Raw genomic sequence first — 24,025 nt, forward strand, 5'->3', positions numbered from 1 at the left:
CTCTTTCTGACCCTCCCCTGCTCACACTGCCTCTCTCTCTCTCTCTCTCTCTCTCTCTCTCTCGGATATAAGTAAAACGTTAAAAAAAAAAAAAAAGACTGAGACAGGTAAGAGTCTGTCTTCATCTTATTCAACCTCACAGTAGCACCTGACACAACTCGTTACTCTCTGCTTACACCACCCCATCCACACTTGGGCCCAGGACACACACCCTGGTGGTGTTCCACCTCCCCGACTACGCTTCCTGTAGTTCCCTGGATCCCTGGTCTAGAACAGTAAGTGAGGGGCTGCACAAGGGCCCCATCCCCATGTTTCTCCTCCACCCGTCCACCCTAAACAACCCCTTCCAGGCTTGTGACAGAAAATGCCATTTGTACCATGAGAACTCTATTTCCTCCCCTAAATCCTAAAGTCCCGTATGTGACTGCTTATCTAAAACACCTACTTGAGTCTAGTTAGTAAGCACCACCAAATTAACATGTCTGGATCCAATGAGAGTTTTGGGCCCTCACCTCGTTCTCCCAACTGCTTAAGCTAAAACCCTCTCAAACGCCACTTCCAATCCATCAGCAAATGCTGTCAACGCTACCTTGAAATCTGTCCCCACTTCCTACTCCCACAACCCTAACTGAAGCTACCATTATATCTTGCCTGAGCAACTGTCCCCTTGTGTGCCACATTTGCCCTATCTAGACCTCATAGAAGAGAAGAGTTAGCCTACTAAAATACATAATATATCACATCGTGCTCAAAACTCCTCCGAAACTTTCTATCTCACTCGTGGTAAAATCTAAACCCCTTACCCTGTGGCTCACAATACCCTACTTGATCTGACCACCAGGTGCTCCTCTTACCCAAAGCCCTCACCACTCCTCACTCACTATACTCCAAATACGCTGGCCTCTCAACTGCCCCTCAAACATACCACGCACATTCCTGCCTCAGGGCCTTTGCACAAAATACATTCACATCCACCAGATATTTACGTAACTTGCTTGCTCCCTTTATTCAGGTTTTCTGCTCAGTGTTACCCTCCAAGGACGCATTCCTTACCCAACTTCCCATAATATCACTCTGTAGTTCACTATCCCCTCCCCTCACCCAGTTTTATTTTTCTTCAGAACTCGTATCACTTAGTATTTTACACACACACACACACACACACACACACACACACACACTGGTTAGCTGGTTGGTTGCCTGACTAGAATGTTAATTTCATGATCACTGCTATGCTCATTGCTATGCCTAGAACAATCCTTGGTACAGAACAGGCAATAATACATATTTATTGAGTGTTGTTCAATTAATAAAATAAATAGATGAGAGGAATATCCACCAAAGCAATGTATCCTAAAGAATAGTAAAGAGGTACCTAAGTAAGTTCTGAAAACACTAACAGCCAAGTGCACTCAAGAAAAATAAAGTAGGGGCACCTGGGTGGCTCAGTCGGTTAAGTGTCTGACTTCGGAGCCTGGAGCCTGTTTTGGATTCTGTGTCTCCCTCTCTCTCTCTGCCCCTCCCCTGCTCACGCTCGCTCGCTCTCTCTCTCTCTCTCTCTCAGAAATAAATAAAACATAAAAAAAATAAAAAGAAAGTAAATGAAACGTTACATAATAATCAAGTTTATCAAACCTAATCAGAAGAAAGAAGGTATGAACAGGAAAGGTATAGTCCGCTAGGGAGCCACAGGACATTTGTTTAAGCCCTTTAGTCAACAAGGTCCAAATGATACAAGGGATCAAGGAAAACTCAACCAAGAAGAGCAGCTCAGCCACATGGCAGAGATCAGTCCTAAATGAAATAAACTTCAAGAAAACGGACACCCTTTGTTGCAACTATATTCTCACCAAAGTCTGATCACGAAACTGGGCTCCCGTGTACGTTGACAGCAAAAGAAGTGACCGTGGAAACTAAATTTGTAAGTAACGTAAACTTCCGAGTGGCCTCCCCTGTCTTTCTAAATCCAAGTACCGTCTCATCGAACTGGGCCAATCCCAATACTCTCATCACCTCTGACTGTGGATCTCGTCCAGATTTCCACAGTTAGGAGCCTCTGTGATGCTCTGTAACCCGAACAAGATGGCTTCTCTTTGTGCCGTAACCTGCCCGCTGCTTGCTCTTTACCAACATTTACTGCCCACGCTTACTACTCAGTACTAGCGACAAGCGAGACGGGGGGCAGGAAAAAGGTACTGTTTATCTTTACGTTCTCCACATTTACTGCGTAGCTGCCGGCCACTAAACGTTTCACGGATGGAGGAAGGAAGGAAGAAGGAACACACCACTAGGGCCGGGCCACCCTCCGAGGCCCACCTGAGCAGCACGCTCCTCTCCCTCTAAATAGTTACTAAAGAGTCTTGGTTACTCTCTTCTAAATAAGCGGATGCAGCAAATCGGCCCAGTCAGTTACCTAAGTCGTCACCGCGCGTGGACTAGCAGGCGATGCGACCCAACCACCTACGGGCACGCAGGATCTTCTACAGAGCGACAATGGCGGTGACCTGCTCTCAAGTCCTCTCAGGCCAAAACCACCCCCACCCTGTTCTAGCAGTCAGGCCCCCGCAGCCCCGAAGCCCCTGGGAGTCCCTAATAAGCTTCCTCGCAACTCCAGCCGTGAGGCCCCAGCCAGCAGCTTGTGCGTCTCTGATTAGATAACGTTTGGGGAACACGGGTGTGCAGAAGATGGGAGGAGGCCACAGCAGAGTCAGCCCGACATTCTAGTGGTCTTCAAAGCAGGACACGTGCCACCCTGGAGAAGTCCGAAGAGTTTCCAATGGACAGGGAGAGTCTGAGGATCATTTTCCAATTTCCTAAGGAGCACGCGCTCTACTGAAAACCACCAGCCTCCTGCTGCGTCTCCTTTTCACAGTTGTTTCTTTTTACCAAAATGCCTTTCATCCCAAACCTTAATACAGTACATTGGCCTGGGGGAAAAAAAACATCTGGGGCACCAATCAAGTGTGACTTGAGAATGAAAACCTTCCGCTGAAGGAGGTGTAAAGAAATGATGGTCATACCAGCATGTTAATGCATTTACTCTCACTGAAAAATCTAAAACAAAAATTTTTTTGAATTTTCAAAATTCTTTTAAGGGACAGAGGACTTTTGAGTAGAACCGCTCCATCAAATACGACTAGAACTGCACTGTCCAATACAGTAGTCAGTAGCCAGATGTGGCTATTTAAGGTCAAATGGATTCAAATTAAAGAAAATTTAAAATTTGGTTGCTCGGTCACTCCAGCCACGTTTCAAGTCTTCATGACCACAAGTGTTTATGCGTCTTGTCATAATGGGCAGCGCACAGAACATTCCCATCATCCCAGAAAACCCCACTGCACAGAGCTACCCTGGAATTTTGATCAGTTGTTGAATAAGGGCTGAGTTCCTTCGTACCAGAGATCCTGGATGTACCTACCATCATTTTTGTGACCCAGGTGCCATGAGAAGGTGACAGATTTCCACCGAGGTGACAACGCACGTTAGGAATTCAACTTTCAGAACAGAATGTTCACCCTACATCCCTCTTATCTGGTTTTCAAAGAAGGGGGCTCTACTCTCCACCAGTTAGATCAGAAACGAGCGCTTTCGCCTCTTTTTTGAAAACTGTTATCGAGTTGACATTCACATAACACAAAATATACAAAATAAGCCATTTTAAAGCAAATGATTTAGTGGCATTTAATATATTCACAGTAACTTAGACTCTTGATGACCTGAAGAATCTGTCAAATTATCTTCCATCAAGATTGTAACCTAATGACCAGCACACAAATCTACGGGGAACTGCCTAGGACCCGCGGCCCATCCGCGGTAGGAAACTTAGGTCCAGTTCAGCTACCGAGCAGGATCTCCGAGATGCAACGCTCAGGTCAGATCGACGTAAGCTTCACAGGACAGCTGTCACCATGTAGCCCTGTCACTCTCAGATGGGATTATCAAGGGGCATGGAAGTAACTATCATATGAGGGGGAAACACTATTTGTATATTCGTTATAAAAATACCTGTGTCCACAAAAAGTTATCTCTGATGCCAGTCAGTACTTCCTACATATATAAACCATGCCACACAAAAATTTTAGGATTTGATGCCAGGAAAAAAAAAACATCTGAGAAAAAATGTTTTCCTTTTTTCTGATGAGGAGAATTACACATCTTGTCCCGTTTCCCTTTGCACACTCACCAGGAAGCTCAGAATATAATGTGGTGCTGAGTCCCCGCAACCAAGGCTATTATTAGCATACTTCCTCATCCTGACATATCCAGGACCCCATTTCCTCTCCCTCTCCCTCTCCCTCTCTCAATACCCCAACCCCGGTGTAACTGTTTTTGGAAAATTATCAACTAAGAGCATAATGCAGATTTCCATTATTCCATTTACCCTCTGCCACTAATCATACATTATAAACACTGGGGACATCAAAATCAATCTTAGTTTAGGACTAATTTACCCTGAAAGAACAGCTGATAACAACTAATGTTTCTCTGCTTGTCTTCAATGCTAAACAGATACTAGCAGCTTCTGAACAAAAGAGATCCACAGATGGGCGGCTGGCTGGCTTGCTCAGGAGAGCATGTGACTCCTGAACTCGGGGCTGCGAGTTTGAGCCCCACGATGGGTGTAGAGACTGCCTTAAAAAAGAAGAAAAGATTCACACAGGTATATACACCCACCTGGAACTATGAACAGTGTAGCCCAGGAGACCGATAAGCAACATATAGCTCAGCCATAAGCACCTGAGAAAATATTTTGAAGTTTTCTTCCAGGAATGATGAAGCTGAATTTAATATCAAATTGTGAGAAATCTTTTTCAAGGAAAGGAAAAAAAAACAAACAATCCTATCACTTGTGATGGCTTTTAATTTATGAAAGCAAATAAACAGCAAATGTTTCATATAAACTATTTATGGGTAGGACTTCTTTGGGGGGGGGAAATTAAGTAATGAGTTTCTGAAATATCACTTATACTTTTAAGCCAAGGCACTCCACTCAACGTTATTTAAAATAGCATGCTGTGTTTAGCGACAATGGGCCGATACACTGCAAAGATTTATTCCGAGAATGACAAGGTGAACTGTGGAGGCGTTACCATGTATGAATCACTATGTTCTGTCACCGCCTGGCAGAGCCAAAAGATATGGGGCACCCATGGTGCTAATGCCATCTGCAAAGAGGTGAGAGATTCCAAAAGAAAAAAAAAAAGTCTCACTAGCCTCATTTCTGGTACTCAACAGCCACCTGTGGCTAATGGTTACTGTACCAAACAGAGCAAATACAGAACATTCTCGTCATCACAGGGAAGTTGACAGACAGTACAAGTTTACACATTTTCTATAAGCACATTATGAGTGTGATATCAAAGAACAAACGGTAAACTTTTTGAGAAATTACTTGGAAAATACTAGATACTTTGTGACAAACTTTAGTACATCGTTATGTATATTTAAAAGGTGTTAAATCTTGAATTAAATGAAAAGTATATGACAGGCCTGGAATGCGGCCACTCTATAGTATTTCCTTAGTATGAAGGGAGCATTTCATTTCATACACAGGCTGTGTGCAGATTACAGTTCAATAAATTACCATATATAAGCATTATACATGGTATCTGGTAGACACCTGATGGATATTAGATAATAATGAACAGATTTTCCATTTACTTCTTTTAACCCCATTCTTCAATATTTTTGTAAAAAGGAAAAAACTGTAGTGTATGAAGTTTGAAGAGAATAGGCAAAGAGGCCCCTTTCCTTTATATTCAAATTGAAACAAAGCTATGTGATCTTTCCTAAAGAGCAGGAGTCTCCTACCTAGCTCTAAAATTCTATGGCTCTAAATAGAAACCTTTTAAAAGTGGCAACAGTATTGAGTTGCACAAACACTGTTTCCAAAATTGCAAACCTCACATCTAAAAGACGGGACTCACCTTCTTTGGCCACTTTTTTAAGAAATGTAGCTAGTAGGGGAGTCTGGGTGGCTCAGTTGGTTAAGTGTCTGACTCTTGATTTCAGCTCAGGCCATGATCTCATCATTGTGAGATCCAGCCCTGTGTCAGGCTCCATGCAGAGTGCAGAGCCTGCTTGGGACTCTCTCTCCCTCTCTGTCCCGCCCCTGCTCATGCGTCTGTATGCATGCACGCTCACATGCTCTCTCTCTCAAAATAAATAAAACTTTAAAAATATATAGCTACTAAATCAAACTGCAAAAATAAAACCTTTCTATTTTCCTTTTGTGACCATCTCATTTTGAAACATCAAGCAAGTTATATTTTATTTTTTAACGATTATTTTTTGACGTTAATTAAAATTTTTTTAAATGTTTATTTATATTTGAGAGTGACAGAGACAGAGCATGAGTGGAGGAGGAGCAGAGAGAGACTGAGACAGAATCTGAAGCAGCTCCAGACTCTGAGCTGTCAGCACAGAGCCCGATGTGGAGCTTGAACCCATGAACTGTGAGATCATGACCTGAGCTGAAACTGAACACCCAACCAACTGAGCCACCCAGGCACCTCTTTAATGTTTATTTTTAAAAGAGCGAGGGACAGCTAGAGCGAGCGTGAGCAGGGGAGGGGCAGAGAAGTTGGGGGGGGGGGGCAGATGATCCAAAGCAGGCTCCACACTGACAGCACAGAGCCCCATGCAGGGCTCAAACTCGTGAACCACTGAGATCGTGACCTGAGCCAAAGTCAGATGCTTAACCAACTGAGCTACCCAGGTATCCCGTGAATTTACATTTTAAAGAAGAAAAGTAGATCGGGATAAAGAAACATTAAAAAGACCCTCTGTGGCATGACCCTCACAAACCAATCACTGAGTTCGAAACTGCCATCGGTACTATTCCACAGGAAGCCATTTACCAAACAAAATTACCCTGTTATCACAGGGTCTACGAGAGCACAACCACGAAAATACAGGAAGAGGCTGGAGAAACAATGGGGTGAAATGGACCACCAAATTGGTGGTTACCAGCTGTAAATCTGTTTATATTTAACGGGGTCAAGATTTACTATATAAAGGAGAACGTATGTTTCAGAGGGTCAATGTCCTGGATGCTGGCTGAAGTCCCAGAGGCCTCCCTAGGAACACGAAGCTGGATGCCGGCTTAACTTCTGCCCCTTGAAGTCTCCAAACCTAGGAGAGGACTTCCACCTCGCTTCCCACTGGGAAGAAACCAAACACTGAGAAAGGAGCTGGTGTTTTGTAGGTAGCGCCCCGTTCCCCAGGGAGTAAGTGGAAACGAAGTACAGCGCTGTCACAGCAGCACAGGCGTGGGGCCGCCTGCCCAGCAAGTACCACCAATTCCCATTTCCTCCGGAGGGATTCTGATAAGCCGATGTGTAAGACACTGATCTACAGTGTTCGGCTTCACAAAATAAGGGCCAGTTTTTCTACCTGGAGGGGAAAGTAGAAACTGGGAGAGAAATTCTTTTTTTTTTAATGTTTTATTTATTTTTGAGAGAGAGAGACAGCGTCAGCAGGGGAGGGTCAGAGAGCGAAGAAGACACAGAATCTGAAACAGGCTCCAGGCTCTGAGCTGTCAGCACAGAGCCCGACGCGGGGCTCGAACCCACGAACCGTGAGATCATGACCTGAGCCGAAGTCGGACGCTCAACTGACTGAGCCCCCCAGGCGCCCCAGAAACTGGGTGAGAAATTCTAAGAGTTCAGCAAACCACCGTAACAGTAGCTGTAATAAAATATGTAACTTTCATCGGAGATTTACCGCATGCCACACCCGGTGCTGACACTGTGACAGCCACTACCTGGTAACCCTCATAATGATCGGGTACCTGGTACCTATCACCCTCTGGAAACAAGTTTAGGGACACTAACTAAGTAGGCAATTTTCTGACCAAGCAAAAAGCTGGAAGACTGAGAGTCTGATGCGTTCCCGTGCCGGCGAGGCCCACGACCTCCACACCGTGTGCCCCTGACTCGCCCGCAGTGGCCAGCAGCACCTGGCCACGCCAGCCACCGTGTGGCCCGCTGGACGGAAGAGCAGAGGTGTGGCACGTTGAAAAAATGACCAGGGAAACACTGAACGAAACAAGTAAACTGACACCTCTTCCCACTAACTCACTCTTGGAATCAAATTTATATTTAATACGAAATATTACTCTAGCCTCGACCACAGCCTGGCATTAAAAGGATTCTCACTCCAGTCTCTGGCGAGGGCAATGTATTAAAAATGATCTTACGAGGGGCGCCTGGGTGGGTTAGTCGGTTGAGCATCCGACTTTCGCTTGGGTCATGATCTCGCGGTTCGAGGGTTCGAGCCCCGCGTCGGGCTCTGTGCTGACTGCCAGCTCAGAGCCTGGAGCCTGTTTCAGTCCGTGACTCCCTCTCTCTCTGACCCTCCCCTGCTCACGCTCTCTCTTTCTCTCCTAGAAATAAATAAAAAACGTTAAAAAAAATGATCTTACGATCTGGCTCGTTTTTGCTCCAAGACTGCCCGGTCTGTTGTTTTGCTTTTCTCCCCCTCACCAGTGATACCGTCAGCCTACAGAACTTATTTATCAGTAAACAATGGTGTTTCACTTCCTTGCAAACACGAAAGCTACACACAAGCTTGAAGCTCAGCTCTAAGGACGGATCTGGAGTCTTCCCTGGCTTCAGCCATCTTCTACCGTTGTTTCAAAGCAAGGGGGACACTGGCTGAATCCGACGTCGAGGTGCAAAAGACAGTGACGCCAGTGCTGCTGTCGCATCTGCCCACGGCCTGGGGGGCGAGTGTGGCCTGCTGACAGTCCCCGTTGTCCAGGGGACACAGCTAACGTGTGCAGGGAAAGCTGATAAAAATGAAATACTACTTAGCTCCCTCTAAGTCATCAAACTTTGTCCCTGAAGGATTCTCACTTGTCTCCTTTAACCCACAGTATGCCTCCGTGCGTGTCAATAGCTCTCTTTTGTGAAAAATCTCTCTGCGACATTCGAGCAGCCAGAGATGGAGTTAGCTTGGTAATGGACCAATTTAAAGCAACGCCGGCACATCCTACTTGGTGACCGCTCCAGTTCTGCGTCTGCCTGTGGTTACTGACAGATTATCTGTAGATTGACAGCCGTGGATACAGAGAACGGAGAGGAACGTTAACATGTCAAGACTGAGGGAAATTCCCTATTCGTCCCTAACGTCCATTTCTGTCAGCCTCCACGGTGGCATTCAAGTTTAGCCATCGCTTCACGCTGACATTTTGAGGTGGTTTTAACGTTAACAGTGAAAGCAAACACATCGTAACCAAATACTCCACGATTTTACAGGACTGCCTTTTTTTTTTTTAAGGTAAAGAGAATGTTCACGCAGTAAGAGTCCACAAAGAAGCATGATCTAAAAATTTAGGATCGTGAGCTTTATTCAATAAGAACATATATATATATATAAAGAATATATATATTCTTAGTGAATGTACGTTCCTATATTCACTAAGAAGTATATTCCGTAAGAACTTTAAATTGATCCATGGCCCCTCCATTAAAAAGTTCAGAAATATAGCCTCAAAAAAAGTTCTGCAGGAAGGATGAGGTGCGAGCCCTCCCCCATTCAGTGCCCCCCGCTCCTCTGATAAGGAAGAAGCAGGGACTGGACGGCCCAGCGAACGGCTGAGGGGTGGCTCTCCTACCGCAGAGCCACGCGGCCGCCCCAGCCTGCCCAGGAGGAGACGGCAAGGTCACACATGACGTAGGGACCCCATTCAAGACACTCAGCAAGGCTGCCAACATCGCTACTTGAACCTCCTCAGTATCCTCCACCTCTCTGCTCGTGCCCCAAACACAACAGCTCTCAAGATGAACCTCCTCTTACTTCAAATTAAAATGGACTTCTTTTGGCCTTCGCACAGAAGAACGCTCCTGACCCTGGTGGCAGGGATTACTTAAACAGAAGGGGCAGTGGAGAAGAGGCCGAGTACACTAGAAACCAGAACAGAAATACGGTCTTTGTGAAGGGGATCAAAATGGTGCATTCCCTTTAAATGACTGGGTGATTTTAACGCAATCACGGAGATGGGACGTAAAGAAGCGCCTCACAGCCTCACCTGGCCACCTCCGTCGCCGTCCAATCCAAGAGAGGGAAGCAGCAAGCAGCGTCTTGAGTGCCTCTGTTTCTACGTCCACTTTTGACTTTTTCACATGGTGCCAACTTCTTGGCATCTGGCCGGCTTCCTTTCACCTCTCCACTGGCACCACCCAGTGCCATGCCCCAGCCCCTAGAAGGCTCTCTGATGCTTCTCACACTGAGTTGAGGGGTGGGGGGGTGGGGGAATGCACCATCACCTACTGAAAGTTCTGCAAGGCGGAAGCACGCGTTTGCTGCTGACTTCCTCTGCGGATAGAAGGGCTACACTCAGTACGAAAGGAAGAATGCGGGCCCTGTCTCAGTGGTGACTGGGAGATCACCTATAGCCCGACAGCTGGAGCTACAGCAAATGCACAGTCACATTAAGACGTCAAGATGAAGGTAAATTCGCCAAGTTATGTCTAGCAATGCTTTTCCCCTAATTGCCCCCAGACCCGCTCCCCAATTTTCCCTCCCTGGCTAACTAGTGCACTGCAGGGCCAGAGATGGCCTTTCTGAAGGACTGCTAAAATGCAGAAGGAAAAGGCAAAGAAGAAAAAGGTGAGAAGGGGGGAGGGCGTGCATAATAGTAAAACGAGGGCTTTCTCCCTTATCCTGGGAGAACAATTTCATAAATAAGCATTAGTGATGGAGAGGCAGAGAGATGGGGGGGCGGGGGGGCGCATAACTACTAAAAGTATCCAAAAGCCACTTGAAGCTGAAATCTTGGAGGAGATTATAAGAGAAATGGGGAAGAAAAATGCTATTTTTTCCTACAAGAAAGTAGAAAGACATTCAGCCACCGTCTGAAATCCAAACAAATGACACTTCACTTTGATAATCTATCTTTTCATGAAGTGTTGAGGATACTACACACACACACACACACACACACACACACACACACACACTTCATGTATTGTTGATATCTAAGAAATGCTTCTACTCCAACCTTACAAGGCGGGTAATAACTAATAACACCTGTGTTCAAGTGTACTAACATATACTAAACAATTTAAAATTTATTTTTATATTACATACATTTTCTTACATATACATTGTTTATATAAAAAATGTTTGGTTTTTCTTGAGAGGGTGCACACATGAATGGGGGAGGGGCGGAGAGAGAGGGGGACAGAGGTCCCAAGCCTGACTCTACTCTGTGCTAACAGCGAGCCCAATGTGGGGCTCAATCTCACGAGTCGTGAGATCACGACCTGAGCCAAAGTTGGACACGCCCGGCTGAGCCACCCCGGCGCCCCTAAAATTTATTTCTATGTGCAGAGATTTATTTATATTCTGACTTGTTTTCAAAAAGAATTTGAAGCAACTGCTATTGAAAGAGTCTTCAATATGGCAGCCGCCAGTCACACGGGGCTCAGTTTGCACTCTATGGAGATGTAAGTGCAGACTGACTGAAATAAGAAATGTGTGTAAAATACACACTGGATTTCAAATCCTGTGTAAAATGCCTAATGAGTAATTTTATACTGATGTGTTGGAATAGTATTTTTGATACATTGGGTTAATTAAATATACTACTAAAATTAATTTTACCCGTTTTTTTTTTAACGTGACTATTAGAAAATAACACACGTTGCCTTCATCTGCAACTGCCACTACATGTCTGCTGGACAGCGCTGGCCCAGAACACAGTTGGTACATGAAGACATGACAGCCAGAAGATCATACCTACATAACAAACGTCCCGTCCATCTCAGTGAAGGCCTTTACCCGCCCCCCCCCCACCAATGCCTTCTACCGCATCGCCAATCTCTGCCCTTAATACAGTGCTTAGCACATAACACTCAATAAATATGTATTTAACGGAGTTGAATGAAAGCAACAAGATACAACATTAAAATGCAGTACCTAAACGTGGCTTCTTAGAGGTTAAGAAAACTCACTGGCTGCTTAGGACACTTAGCTGATGGTTAATATCCAGGCTTGAAGAATAAGTTAAAAAACTAATTTCTGGGGCGCCGGGTGGCTCAGTTGGTTGAGCGTCCGACTTCAGCTCAGGCCATGGTCTCATAGTTTGTGAGTTCAGGCTGCGCATCAGGCTCTGTGCTGACAGCTCAGAGCCTGGAGCCTGCTTCAGATTCTGTGTCTCCCTCTGTCTCAGCCCCTTCCGCCCCCCCACCTCAAAAATAAACATTAAATAAATTTTTTTAAAACTAACTTCTTATACCTGCAACATTTTTGAGACTCACAGAAAACAATACTCGTTTACAAAATAAAAGGCACCAGGAGACCAGGCTACCGTTTAGTATGCAACTCACTTCATGCTTTCAGACAGTGGGGTGAAAGGAGAGACGAGGCAGAATGTTTTCCTTTGCTTTCACTCCACGCTTGGTATTTTCCGTTTTAGCCCACGGAGCCTGACCTCTGGGATAGACCAGTAGCGCTGGAGGGAGGCGAGGAGGCCCTCACCAAGCCGCAGCACGCACACCCGCGACACAAGGAACACCTCGGCGCCCTCACGGAGGCACGACAGGCTCTGAGGGCACCAGACCGACCCGCAACGGCAAGGGCAGCCGAGGGCGGACGGCCTGCTGCGTCCAAAGGCATCAGGAAGGCACGGCGGCCGGCCACCTCCGGCACGCGGGGAAGCAGCGGCCCCGGCCGGCCCTCCGCAGGCACAGTGGGACAGCCCGCTGCGGCCAGGTCTAACCACGGGCGCCTGGTCTCTGAGCGTGGGTACACGCAGAGCTGCCCCCGAATGCCACGGGGGTCAGAGCCGGGTTTTCTTCAGAGATGTTTTGCTTTCCCCATCTCCGCCACACATCTCTGGGGGCGCGGGAGTGTGAGCGAGTCCGTCAAGAGGGATGGTCGTACAGACACACGCACTCGCTGTTATAAACGTCTTTTTCTCTACTTCCGATCACAATTTGCATAAGTAGAGCTCGAGATGCAGGGCCACATTTTCCATAACATTTATTTAGTAGTTGCCAATTACTCGGCTCACGTCTGGGGTTCTTTACTCAGTGAACTGAGAGAATTTCAGCAGAATAGTCGCTCTACTCGAAATTTACCTGGAAAAGGTTTTCCCAGAAAGGCTGTTTTTTAAAATATTTATAAGATGTCACGGAATGACAGAGCACTGGGACAGTTACAACCACTGATTTTTCTAGGGCGTTTTTCCTTTTTCGAAAAAAAATCTCCTGGGGGAAAATCGGGACACAGAAATTATTACCCCTCACCTCAATCTTAGAGGCACTTAATTTTTTCCTGCTTCTGTTTTTCTCCACCATGACTGTATTTCAGGCCCAAATTAATGAAAAGGGTACAAATGTATTCAAAATATTCTAAGGACACAACACTGCAGACTGTCAAGTCCACCAGAAGCTGCCCCCCAGGCCCCCTGCGCCAGCAGGTTCTGTGCGCGGAGACGCCTGCGTCCGGGGCAGTAGTTAACCTGTTCAGAAAGGCCGGGATTGGCGTAAACCTGAAGCACAGTGCACTCAACCAGACTTTCCAGATAAGCTCTTCAAATGAACAGAACGGTGTTCTGAGCTCTCCACCGGGCACCGATAAACACCCCATTCTGTCTTCCCGCTCCCGACGCACTGCAGGAGCCCCAGCTGTGCCGCGCCCTCCCAGGGCACCCCATGAACACAGGACCCACCCGAGGCACCTCACTGTGACGGACAAGGTCCCGGGGTGGGGGTGGGGGGGGGTCGCAGCTTCCCCTCCCACACCCCAGCCCTACATTCTGTGCGCTCATGACTCCCTAAGCCTTAAATTCTTCTCCCTCCCCGTTGTCTGTGGCAGGTGCTCGCCCGCGCCATCTCCCACCACCACCGGGAGCCTCGATGCCTGAAAACTGTTCCCCTAAAACCAGGGAAACAAAAGCAAACAACCTTGACAATGGTTAACATCGAAATCAGTGCTTTATTTTTTAAACTTTGCAACAAGCAACTCTGAGCATTTACCCAATGATGATAAGACATTTTTGAGTCCCCACCGTGTATCCGATACCATGTTCAATATTAAAAGATACTATTGCTAATCTTGCTGTGCCTCTGATCAGAGGGGTAAACCTGTTCTCAGTTGAGGGAGAATGTGATCGAGGCCCTGAGGTTAAGTCCCCTGCCCAAGGTCACGGGGCCAGCGATCGGTTGGTGGTACATCCACTCGAAAGTCGGCACGCTTCCCTTCGGGCCGGTGGCTCTGACCCTGGGTCTCGTGAGAAGTTACGCACCTCCCACTCTATCTAAACATCAGCAGGCCGTGCCAAAGGCTCACGAGGTGCACGCAGGCTGTGTGCCCCAGCAGATGTGGGGACCCAGCATGTGACAAAATGCGAAACAGTGCCATTAAGTGTTTTTGCTTTGGAAAATAATTATTTTTCAATTAAAAATATTACCTGTTAACACATAATGGCTTATTCCTCTTAGAGCTTACTTGCTTATTTATTTTTAAGTAATCTCTACATCCAACATGGAGCTCGACCTCACACATACTCTTCCAACTGGGCCGTCCTGGTTTATTATTTTTAAATGATCAACAAGTAAATATTTCAAACTGTCCTCGGTTTAAGTTTCTAAGACAATACACAGCCTTGCGTGTAACCCACATATACAAAAGATCTTGGGGGCCTCCACAGTCCTTAACCTGTAAATGGGTCTGAGATGAAAAGGTTCAGGGATAAGTAACCTTCTCAGCTACCAAAAAGAAATACAGGCAGGCAGGCCCTTCTTCCACTATAAACCCCATCAAACAATCAGGGGAGGCTGGCGCTTGCACCCAAGAACGTGTCCACACTCCACCATGAACACTATGGCCCAATGAGCTCTGGCTTTTCTAACATTTTCCTTTTGTGGACTCTTCAATATGAGATCAAACTGATCTTTAAAGATACTTAAGTGTGTTATATAATTTACCAAGTACCTGTTCAGAGCCCCTGCGACATTCAAACAAGCCTAACTTCCATCTTTAAAAAGTGAAAAAGTGGGGGGTGCCTGGGTGGCTCAGTTGGTTAGGCGTCCAACTCTTGATTTCAGCCCAGGTCACGCCCCCTCGGTTCAGTTCATGGGGCTGAGCCCCGCGCTGGGCGCCACACTGACAGCACAGAGCCTGCTGGGGACCCCCTCTCCCCTCTCTCACTGCCTCCGCCCCTCCCCGGCGTGCGTGCCTGTGCTCACTCTCCCTTTCCAAAATAAACATTTTTTAAGAGGTGAAACACTCAATGTAAGAAAGCCAACAAGCCTATCTGAATGCGGTAATTCAGCAAATATATTTCAACTTGATCTGGCTGTTTCCCTGCAACACAGCATGGCTTTGAACCACCATTCTATCATCATCTGTGAAATGCGCAATAATTTTAGTTGGTCTAAAGCAAAACATAATTAGATGGGTGTATTTGCTAGAGTAGCATGTGAGCCATTCACAGGGAGGGACAGGTTTTAGGATTATGTGACAGCGTCTTGAATTACCCACATCATTATCGTCATCACACCTGTCAGCATGGGCTGAGGAGGGGAAATATTTGCACAAATCAAATTTAATGCTTCATAACTAAGGTGGTATTTAATAATATGTAGCCTGTTCCTTAAAAATAAAAGTAATTTTACATTGTATTTACATGGGAAACGACACAAAGTAAGGTCTGCCTGGCGGGGGATCAGAACTAACGCCTGGAGGAGAATTAACACGAACAGACACCACGAGCGGGCATTACACTAGCCACTTGCTACATATTAACTTCAGCACCTTCTGTGATAGGTCCTATCGCTCCCGTTTTACTGATGAAGAATCTGGTTGAGGTCACCAAGCTGGTAAGTAGCAACTGAACTTCAAACGCTTTTCCGACCGTAAAGTGTCCGCTCTCAGGAACAAGACTTTACGCCTCTCTACTATTATTTTCAGAGCTGAGTGCTTCAAAATCTGAAGACGCTACAAAGTTAAGCAGAAATAAGAAGGCAAATGGCACGAACAAATATTTTTAAAGGCAACTAAACTTAAATAGAAACACCTCGAATGCACCTGTGTACACCCCAGAACCCATTCTGAGCTGGTCTATAATGGCGTACTGAAGAAGGTGGAGTGGGAGAGAAGCGGAACCACACCTTGGGTCCCCCAGAGTCTAGCACACAAAACCCTCTAGTTTTCGGCGTCGTGAACACCACATATTCGTGTCCATCCTCCGAAATGCCTACTGAGGTGTTTCGTGCTCTTAAAACCAGGGAAAGCTCACCCACAACTCCCACCCAGGGACCCTATCACAATCGCAGGGCACCTTCTCCGAACTGTGCTTGTCCTCCAGCAAAGTGAGAAGGTGCTGGAACAAGAAGTCAGAGTCACCACCCTGGAAAGATGCCCTGTCCAATAAGATGCTTTCCCAGGAACAAGAAAAGAACAACTTCTGGAAACTAAGTCACATTCATTTCTAGATGAATGAAGCCACGCAGGTTGGCCGGCCTCAGGGACTGCGCTTCCTGGTGGCCGGCGGTTCTGAACAGGGGCATCTTGCCTGGAGGTTGATATCCGGGGACCACGATGGGCGGGGTTTGGTCTTCGCCATCCATTCCGCAGCCCTGGTTTCCCTGGAGGCCCTCCGCTCCCAGGCTCTGTCAGACTGGCTTTCTCACCTTTCCCGTCACGTGGTCCGGGCACCGCAGGGCCCAGAGGCCCTTTCCCACGGGCTGCAGGCCGGGCGGGGTCTCCCAGAGGAGACAGGGAGCAGCTCTCCCCCAGGCAGCCCCCACTGAGCTCGGGGCTCCTCCGAACGATATGCAAGCATCAGCTTCCCACACACCCCTACGTGTCGTTGCGTCCTCGGTCCCCGGGAGCAGACCTTCCCGGTCTCCGCCTTCCCACTCCCACCGAGGCGGAGGCTTCTAAGTCTCTGTTCTAAATGCGGGGATGCCTCACACGGATGTATTTCCTCACCAAACTTTTTACTTTCACGGTGCTGCAATCCCTTCTGCCTCTGCTCCCCGATCCTTGTTCCAAACTGTCCGTACCCGCCTGAACCGCAGGCTCACAGGTGAACTTCCGGGCTCCCACCCACCTGTGTACTGTCCAATCAGTATCACAAGCTCCCCACTGAAGTCCAAATTCCTTAAAACAGAACACAAGACTTCAACCACCTGGCTTGCCCCGCAGCGAGCCTGGGCCCCGTGGTCCCGTTTACCAAGTCACCCCCAAGCCTGAAATGCCGTCTTCGGTTCGTTTGCCCTTGGCCAGGTCCTAGCCAGACGTCAAGCCCTCACAGCCTCAGGTACCTCCTCTCTCTGGACACTTGTCACGTACCTGTGTGTGATCTTTCATTCACTCTACTTTTCCTTCCACACATTGGTCGTGTTTTCCCACACTGATTATAAGTTCATTAAAAACAGCTCTAGGGGCACGTGAGTGGTGCAGTCCGTTAAGCATCTGACTCTTGGTTTGAGCTCAGATCATGATCTCACGGTTCATGAGAGTTCAAGCCCTGCATCGGGTTCTGCTTGGGAGCCTGCCTGGGATTCTTTCTCTCTCTCTCTCCCTCAAAATAAACAAACATTAAAAAAAAAAGAACACCTCTAAAATCACTTCCTGTCCCATCCAAACTCAAGTTGCAATCATAACGATCTGTACATATAGGCATTAATTTATTTCTCCTAGGCCTAGGGCACAAACACCACATTTACAATGGCAAACCGTCTCTGTGAATGCAAGAGCTTGAAACGTAAATGTCGGCCTATAAACTCCGCAGGATCACAAAAATCCCAGCTTCAAGAAGGACGACTCCTGTGTCAGTGTCAGGCACCCACATCTCTTAGAGACCAAACGTGTTCCGTGCATTAATGTCACCTGTGATCTCCTACCCTTGGCCATTGAAGTTCACACTAGCATTCAGCAGCCGGTAAAATAAATACTACAGAAGGACACATTTTGAAGCTCCCCAAGGGGGAAAAAATTGTAATTTTCTAAAAGAGGTGGGAGGGACTGGCACAAACACAGAAAACTTTGCCAGAAACCAAGTTTCGGTGTATTTTTAAACCAGAGAGAGAAGAGAAGACGAGCAGGAATCCATCTCTCTCTGGGTCCCCGCTGGCCGTGACGACCCTCACTGGCAGGGACCGGGGGCGAGCCGTCCCTGATGCACCCACAGCACCGAGCACGATGCCCGGGGCGGGAGGCTTCAGGACTTTCCGAACAAGTGAGTGAACGCGGAGGCCAGTTCAGTGAGAGACTAACAGGGAGAAAAACAAAACGAGATTCTGGCGCAGCTTCCGAGACGGAAAGTGAGGGACTCAGAAAGCAAGCGCTTTTCACGACATTCAAAGGAAACGCCTCTCGGAGGAGTTCTCCGGGTTACGTCCAGCAGGGCGGGCGAGGCGGCCGGGGCCCGCGCCCCCTTACCTGAGGCAGAGGCACTTTCTGCGGGGTGCTCTGGGGCGACGGGTGGAGCGGCGCCCACGGCTGGTGGTGCGGGTGCGGGGGCGAAGACTGGTGGTGCAGGCCCGGGTGCGGCTGCAGCGGCGGGCAGGTTGGCAGCTGCGGGAAAGACGGCTGCTGGCCGGGGTGCTGCTGGCCGGGGTGCTGCTGGCCGGGGTGCTGCTGCCCGGGGTGCTGCTGGCCGGGCAGCAGCCGCTCCTGGATCGCTTGGGGGTCTGCGAGGCTGACAGCGGGACAGCCGTTGGGCCTCATGTGGCCGGCCAGCTCCCTGGGCGCTGAGGACATGCCCATGAACGGACGGGACTGCTGCATGTTCCTGGGGCCCAGGCTCCTCTGTCCGATCGCCATGGCACCGGGGGGCTGGTGAGACGGCTGAGGGTGAGGCATATTTGGATAACTGCCAACTTCCATTGGTATCCCGGCGCTTCCGGGCCTGACCTGCGGAGGAGGCGTGCCGGCCGGATTGCTCATTGCTTTCATGGGCGACATGGGAGGTGGAGAGGCGTAAGTTCCCTGAGGCTGTGAAGGATGCATAGTTTGTGTGTTCATTTGGTTAAGTGAGCCGCTGGGGTGGATGGGCTGCTGGTGCATTAGTCCTTGACCGCTGTTCGAGGGGAATCCTACAGCATTGGGGTATCTTGGTACGGACTGGTTCATTGGAGTATTATTTGTAAGGCCTAAATTCTGATTCATCCCTGTATTGTTAACTAATCCCTGATTTAGGTTACTGTAAGGATATCGAGAGTACTGCCCTGAGTTGTTTACAGTAGGTGAGGGGACCGTCTGGCTCCGAGAACTGAAGTTAAGGGTCTGCTGAGGAGGATTCGGGGAGAATCTGGGACTGTGGGCGACGGATTCTCCGTGGAGAGCGGCCGGGGGGTGGTGGTGGAACTGCTGCACCGAGTGGCGCAGGGAAGGGGCCACGCTGGGGCTCTGCTGGGGCACGTGCGACAAGTGGCCGGGGCCCGAGGTGGCGATGAAAGGACCGCCCTGAGCGAGGCCCTCCGGGCCCTGGGCAAACGGGCCCATCCTCTGCTGCGGCTGGCCGTGCTGCGGCATGGAGAAGTCCCCGCGCGCTATGTAGCTGCCCATCGGCTGCAGGTGCTGCGGGTGGGCCTGCGCCGGGGGCCCCGGCGGAGCGGGCGGGGGCTGCTGCGCCGGGGGCTGCGGCTGGTAGGGTGCCCGGGTCTGGTCCGGCACCTGAACAGCCCGGGGGCCCCACAGGGAGCCGCTGTCCACGAAAGACGGCCCGTGCCTCTCGTTCTGCATGCCAGGGTAGACCCCCATCTGCGCGCCGCCACCGCCGCCGCCGCCGCCGCCGTGGGGGACCTGAGGGACGGGAGGGGCGTGGTACTGCGAGTGAGGAGACGCGAGCCCGTTCCCGGGGGCGCTGCTCAGCATTCGGTTCGGCTGATCCATCAGATGCATCTTTTGCTGTTCGTACTGGTTATAGTGATCGAAGTGGGTCAGCTTGGTTTGATTCTGATTCGTGGGGGGGTGATGGAGGGAGGGCTGCAAGGAGGCAAAGCCTTGGTCTATGGGCATCTGCTGACCCATGGGGTTCACTGGATTTTCGGGGTAACCACACTCTCCGAGGCCTTCGAGGCCTTCGCTGAAAATATTCCCATCCTCGCCAAAAAGACTCATCATCCCTGGATCCGCCATCTTCTTCCCGCGCGCGGCCCCCCCAGCCCACAGCTCAGGAACGTGTCTGTGCTCCGCCTCGCTGAGGTGTGTGTCCTCAGAGCCTATAATCCTGAACTAATCGTCTTCATGTCATTCCGCATTTCTTTAATTCTCTCGGACCCTGCCGTGTCAGGCCAAGTCTGGATATAGGTCCTGGAAGAGAGTGGGGGGGGGAGGGGGGGCAGGGGGAGGGAGGAAGAAAACAAAGAATTAGGAACAAATGATAAAACCTGCCAGTATTTTTACGCATTTGATTTTGGTCTCCACCGACAATACTAATCTAGCCCCCTCGCTGGGCTGTATTTTATAAATCTAGTTCACTTTAAGAGAAAGTCATTAGCTTCTACCAGAAGCGTTATTATGATCGGTTACTTAGAAAGCAAGCAAAACACTAACCTTAACCTTAAATTAATCCATTCACTGCACTTCCTAGCGCTCCATTCTTGGATGGAACAGAACAAAAGAACACAACATGAAGCAGCAGCAGCTGCCACAGCAGGAAAGCAGATGTATGAATATAGCCGAGCAGCCCATCTGCTGAACTAAAGCCCTGGAAATGCTCTGGTTACCAACAGCCCGCCCTTCACCTCATTCCCTTGAGCAGCGTAATCAGATGAGCAGCCGCGGCACCGAGGGCTGTGAAAAGCTCAACTTAGTTAAATTGACTAGAGGATTATACAAATACCAAAATCAGTCATTTCGTACAAATTAGATATTTACGGCCCCACAGACAAGCACGCAACGGCGACGGAGGCGTCGAACAAGAAAGTGTCCTCGGCCGTGTTCAAACGAGGCACGCCCTCGGTGGCGCTGGAAAGCAAGCTCACAAACGGGACGATAAATTCGTAACTCCTTCATGTTTAACGGCAGAAATACACGAGATGCAGAAAGACCCCAGAATACAAGCTGTCGCTCCCCAGGAGGGCCGATTTCACTCGTGGCTCTGGGCCCGTGGCACCCGGCGGAGAAGCCCAGTCACAGGTCGTCATTCACCGGCAGGCGCCCGGCTCTGAGGACGGACCCAGAGCCCACGTGACCACTCGGAGCACCTGCAGCTGGACGGTACGGGCAGCTTCGAGAAGGCGACGGTGCTCACCAGAGAGACCCAGAAACTTTCCCCCACACTGGTCGAAACTGGAAATTACTTTAACAGAATAAAGTTCAAAATATCCGTGCAGGCTTCACCCTTGCCTTGACCTCTGCTGGGAGCGAGCCGGCAGGGGGAACGCGCACGGTCAGCGCCGCGTCTACAGCACAAGTGCGCGCGGCCTAACGCTCAAACGGCTCCTGACAGACCTTGCGTCTGACTAGAACAACCAATTTCAAGAATGCTTCACCCATCGAAACAGGAAAGCGTTTTTGTTGAATGCTAATTAAATCAACGACCTAATAAAGAACTAATTCACGCAGGGAAAATGTCCGAAATCTTAAACATCTTTGGAATTTAACTCATTTTTCTCCCTCTTTCATAAGCACATTAAGCATGCGCGATATGCCCCGCTTGGAAAGAGCGGGACTTTGGTGAAAGATTTCAAAAGTGATGTTCCAAACAGGCTGAGTCATGAAGTCTGCTGAGCCCCTTCCCCACGCGCGTGGGCACGAACGATGGGCGACCCGCACGCTGAGAACGCACCAGAGAGAGAGGAGCCCCCGTTCCTGCGTGTTCTGCGCCAACATATTCCTAACAAGGGGAGACTTTTGCTCACAGAAACCGTAAACAACATCACTGTTCACTGTCAGAACTACAGACGCAACACCTGAGAAGGTCCCCAGGTCTGTAGTTTCCAGGTGACAGCTGTCAGCTAAAGTCAAAGGTCTCCTCACTCCGCCGCTAACTGCCATGAATTTTCTGATCGACTTTCTCAAAACAGAGGTCAGAAGGGTGAGACTAAGGTGGGCGTGAAAGCCGTTTCAGTTACCGACACGGGGCTTTACTACACAACTACCTTCAAATCCAAAATAAAGGGAAGCAGAAATTTCCGGTGCCAAGTGAAACAAATATTTATAAACTGAATTTACTCCCCAACAGCCTCAGCAGTCAGTCTTCATTTATGCAAGACTCATTCTAGCTTTCAAGGAAATAAATACTGGAATGGACTTGATAAGAGCGTAAACCAGCCGTGCAGACTGACCGCTTACCAAAAGAACCTTTCAAATTAGCTTAAGGAAGGTAATGTCTACTTATATACATGGATGGCCTTGTTTTATAGGATAACGGCTCCATCCTCCCGGGCTGCCCATGTGTCACGGGAAGCACCACTACCTGACTGCATGGGGGTCCCAGCCAGCTCGTGGGGAGGGGGGGAGCACCCCAGGGGGAGGGAATGGCCTAGTCCACGGAGCCCGGAGGCACACCAGCCCGGAGCGGCAGCTATGGAGCTGAGCTGACTTTGTACCAGCGAAGGCTGAGCAGAAAGAGAAAAAAGAACTGGCCTTACAAGCCTGGGAAGGAACAGAACAGAGCACTCACGGAGAGTCAGTGATCCTATCTGACACAGACGGGCTTCCAGGCCCCCAATCTTTTCGACTAAGAGTCCATTTCACAGCCGCAGGTAAATGTGCCACCCACCACCACCGAGACCACCAGGGGAGGGGGGGGCTCTGGGCATGGGACTCAAAAACTATGCCTCGGGGCTGTCACCGGTGATGGCTGCTGCTTGCTCAGACAGCCACCACCGCCTTCCTGCCCCTTTTCTGACCTCAAGACTTGGCTGGGAACTGTGCTAGGAATCCATCTGGTCGCTGGATTTCATATTTCTGATCTGAGCTAATCTAATTAATTTATTTGGTCTTTTTTAATTTGATCAGGTCCATTTGCATGCCCACTTTTCCCAGTCACAGCTGCAGCATCTAATTTTGTTTCTAGCAAAGATGCTCATTTAAAACTCTTTTTTGGAGGTGGGTTGCCCCCTTCCCTGCACTCGGTACCTACGTTTTCTAGGTTTACCTACAATCAGCTGTTCCATGAGCCATCAAATTGGAGCCATCAGTGTCATTTTAAATTTTGTATTAGCCACATTTAAAAGTAATCAAAAGAGAGTGAAATTATTTTTAATAATTTTTATTTAACCAAATATATGCAAAATACTATCACTTCCACATGTAATCAACATTAAGAAAAGAATAAGACTTTATACTGTGTGGTACTGAGTCTTTTGAAACCCAGTATGTATGGGGGGTGCCTGGGTGGTTTAGGCAGTTTGTCAGGTCATGATCTCACAGTTCGTGGGTTTGAGCCCTGTGTCGGGCTCTGTGCTGACACCTCAGAGCCTGGAGCCTGCTTCCAATTCTGTGTCTCCCTCTCTCTCTGACCCTCCCCTGCTCATGCTGTCTCTCCCTTTCTCTCTCAAAAATAAATTAAAAAAAACATTTTTAAAAAAAGAGAGAGAGAAAGAAACCCAGTACGTGTTGCACACGGCATGTCTCTGTTTCTACTAGCCACATTTCACGTAAAAATGTGCACGTGGGGGCAGTGGCTACGGCCCTCAATGGCCTAGTTACAGATTATTAAAAAGAATCAGAAATACAAGTTGTCAGTGTTATGAAATAATTCTCATAATTATCACGGGTTACTCAAGATGTACTTATGTTTGATTTGGCTTTAAATAAAAATCAAGCTAAATCTCAAATCGCACTTACTTATTCAAACTACCTTTACTGAGTACCTACTTGTGACCTAGGGATTGGTCTAGAAACAGCTCAGTGAATAAAAACCAGCAAAATCCCCTTGTCCTCATGGAGCCCACCTGCAAGTGATAAACCTTAAAAAGAAGAAGATTCAGAAAATTTTGGATGCCATTTTACAAAATATTTCTTGGGAATTTACGATGACAAGTATTTAACTACGCGTGATATTACACACTAAACAGGCCAGAAACATACAGGGAAGACAGAGTAACGT

At 48.5% G+C, this 24,025-nt stretch overlaps 1 protein-coding gene across 1 annotated transcript in view; it reads right to left on the minus strand.

Moving 5' to 3' along the window:
* CHD7 (chromodomain helicase DNA binding protein 7) overlaps positions 1 to 24,025 on the minus strand; it is a 188,492-nt gene that overhangs the window by 104,471 nt on the left and 59,996 nt on the right. The window contains 1 exon segment of the mRNA XM_039249132.1: positions 18,403 to 20,277. Coding sequence (XP_039105063.1) covers positions 18,403 to 20,103 — 1,701 coding nt within the window. The 5' untranslated portion in view covers positions 20,104 to 20,277.

The sequence above is a fragment of the Hyaena hyaena genome, unplaced genomic scaffold, assembly GCF_003009895.1.
Source record: "Hyaena hyaena isolate Hyena2069 unplaced genomic scaffold, ASM300989v1 scaffold_327, whole genome shotgun sequence".
NCBI lineage: Eukaryota > Metazoa > Chordata > Mammalia > Carnivora > Hyaenidae > Hyaena > Hyaena hyaena.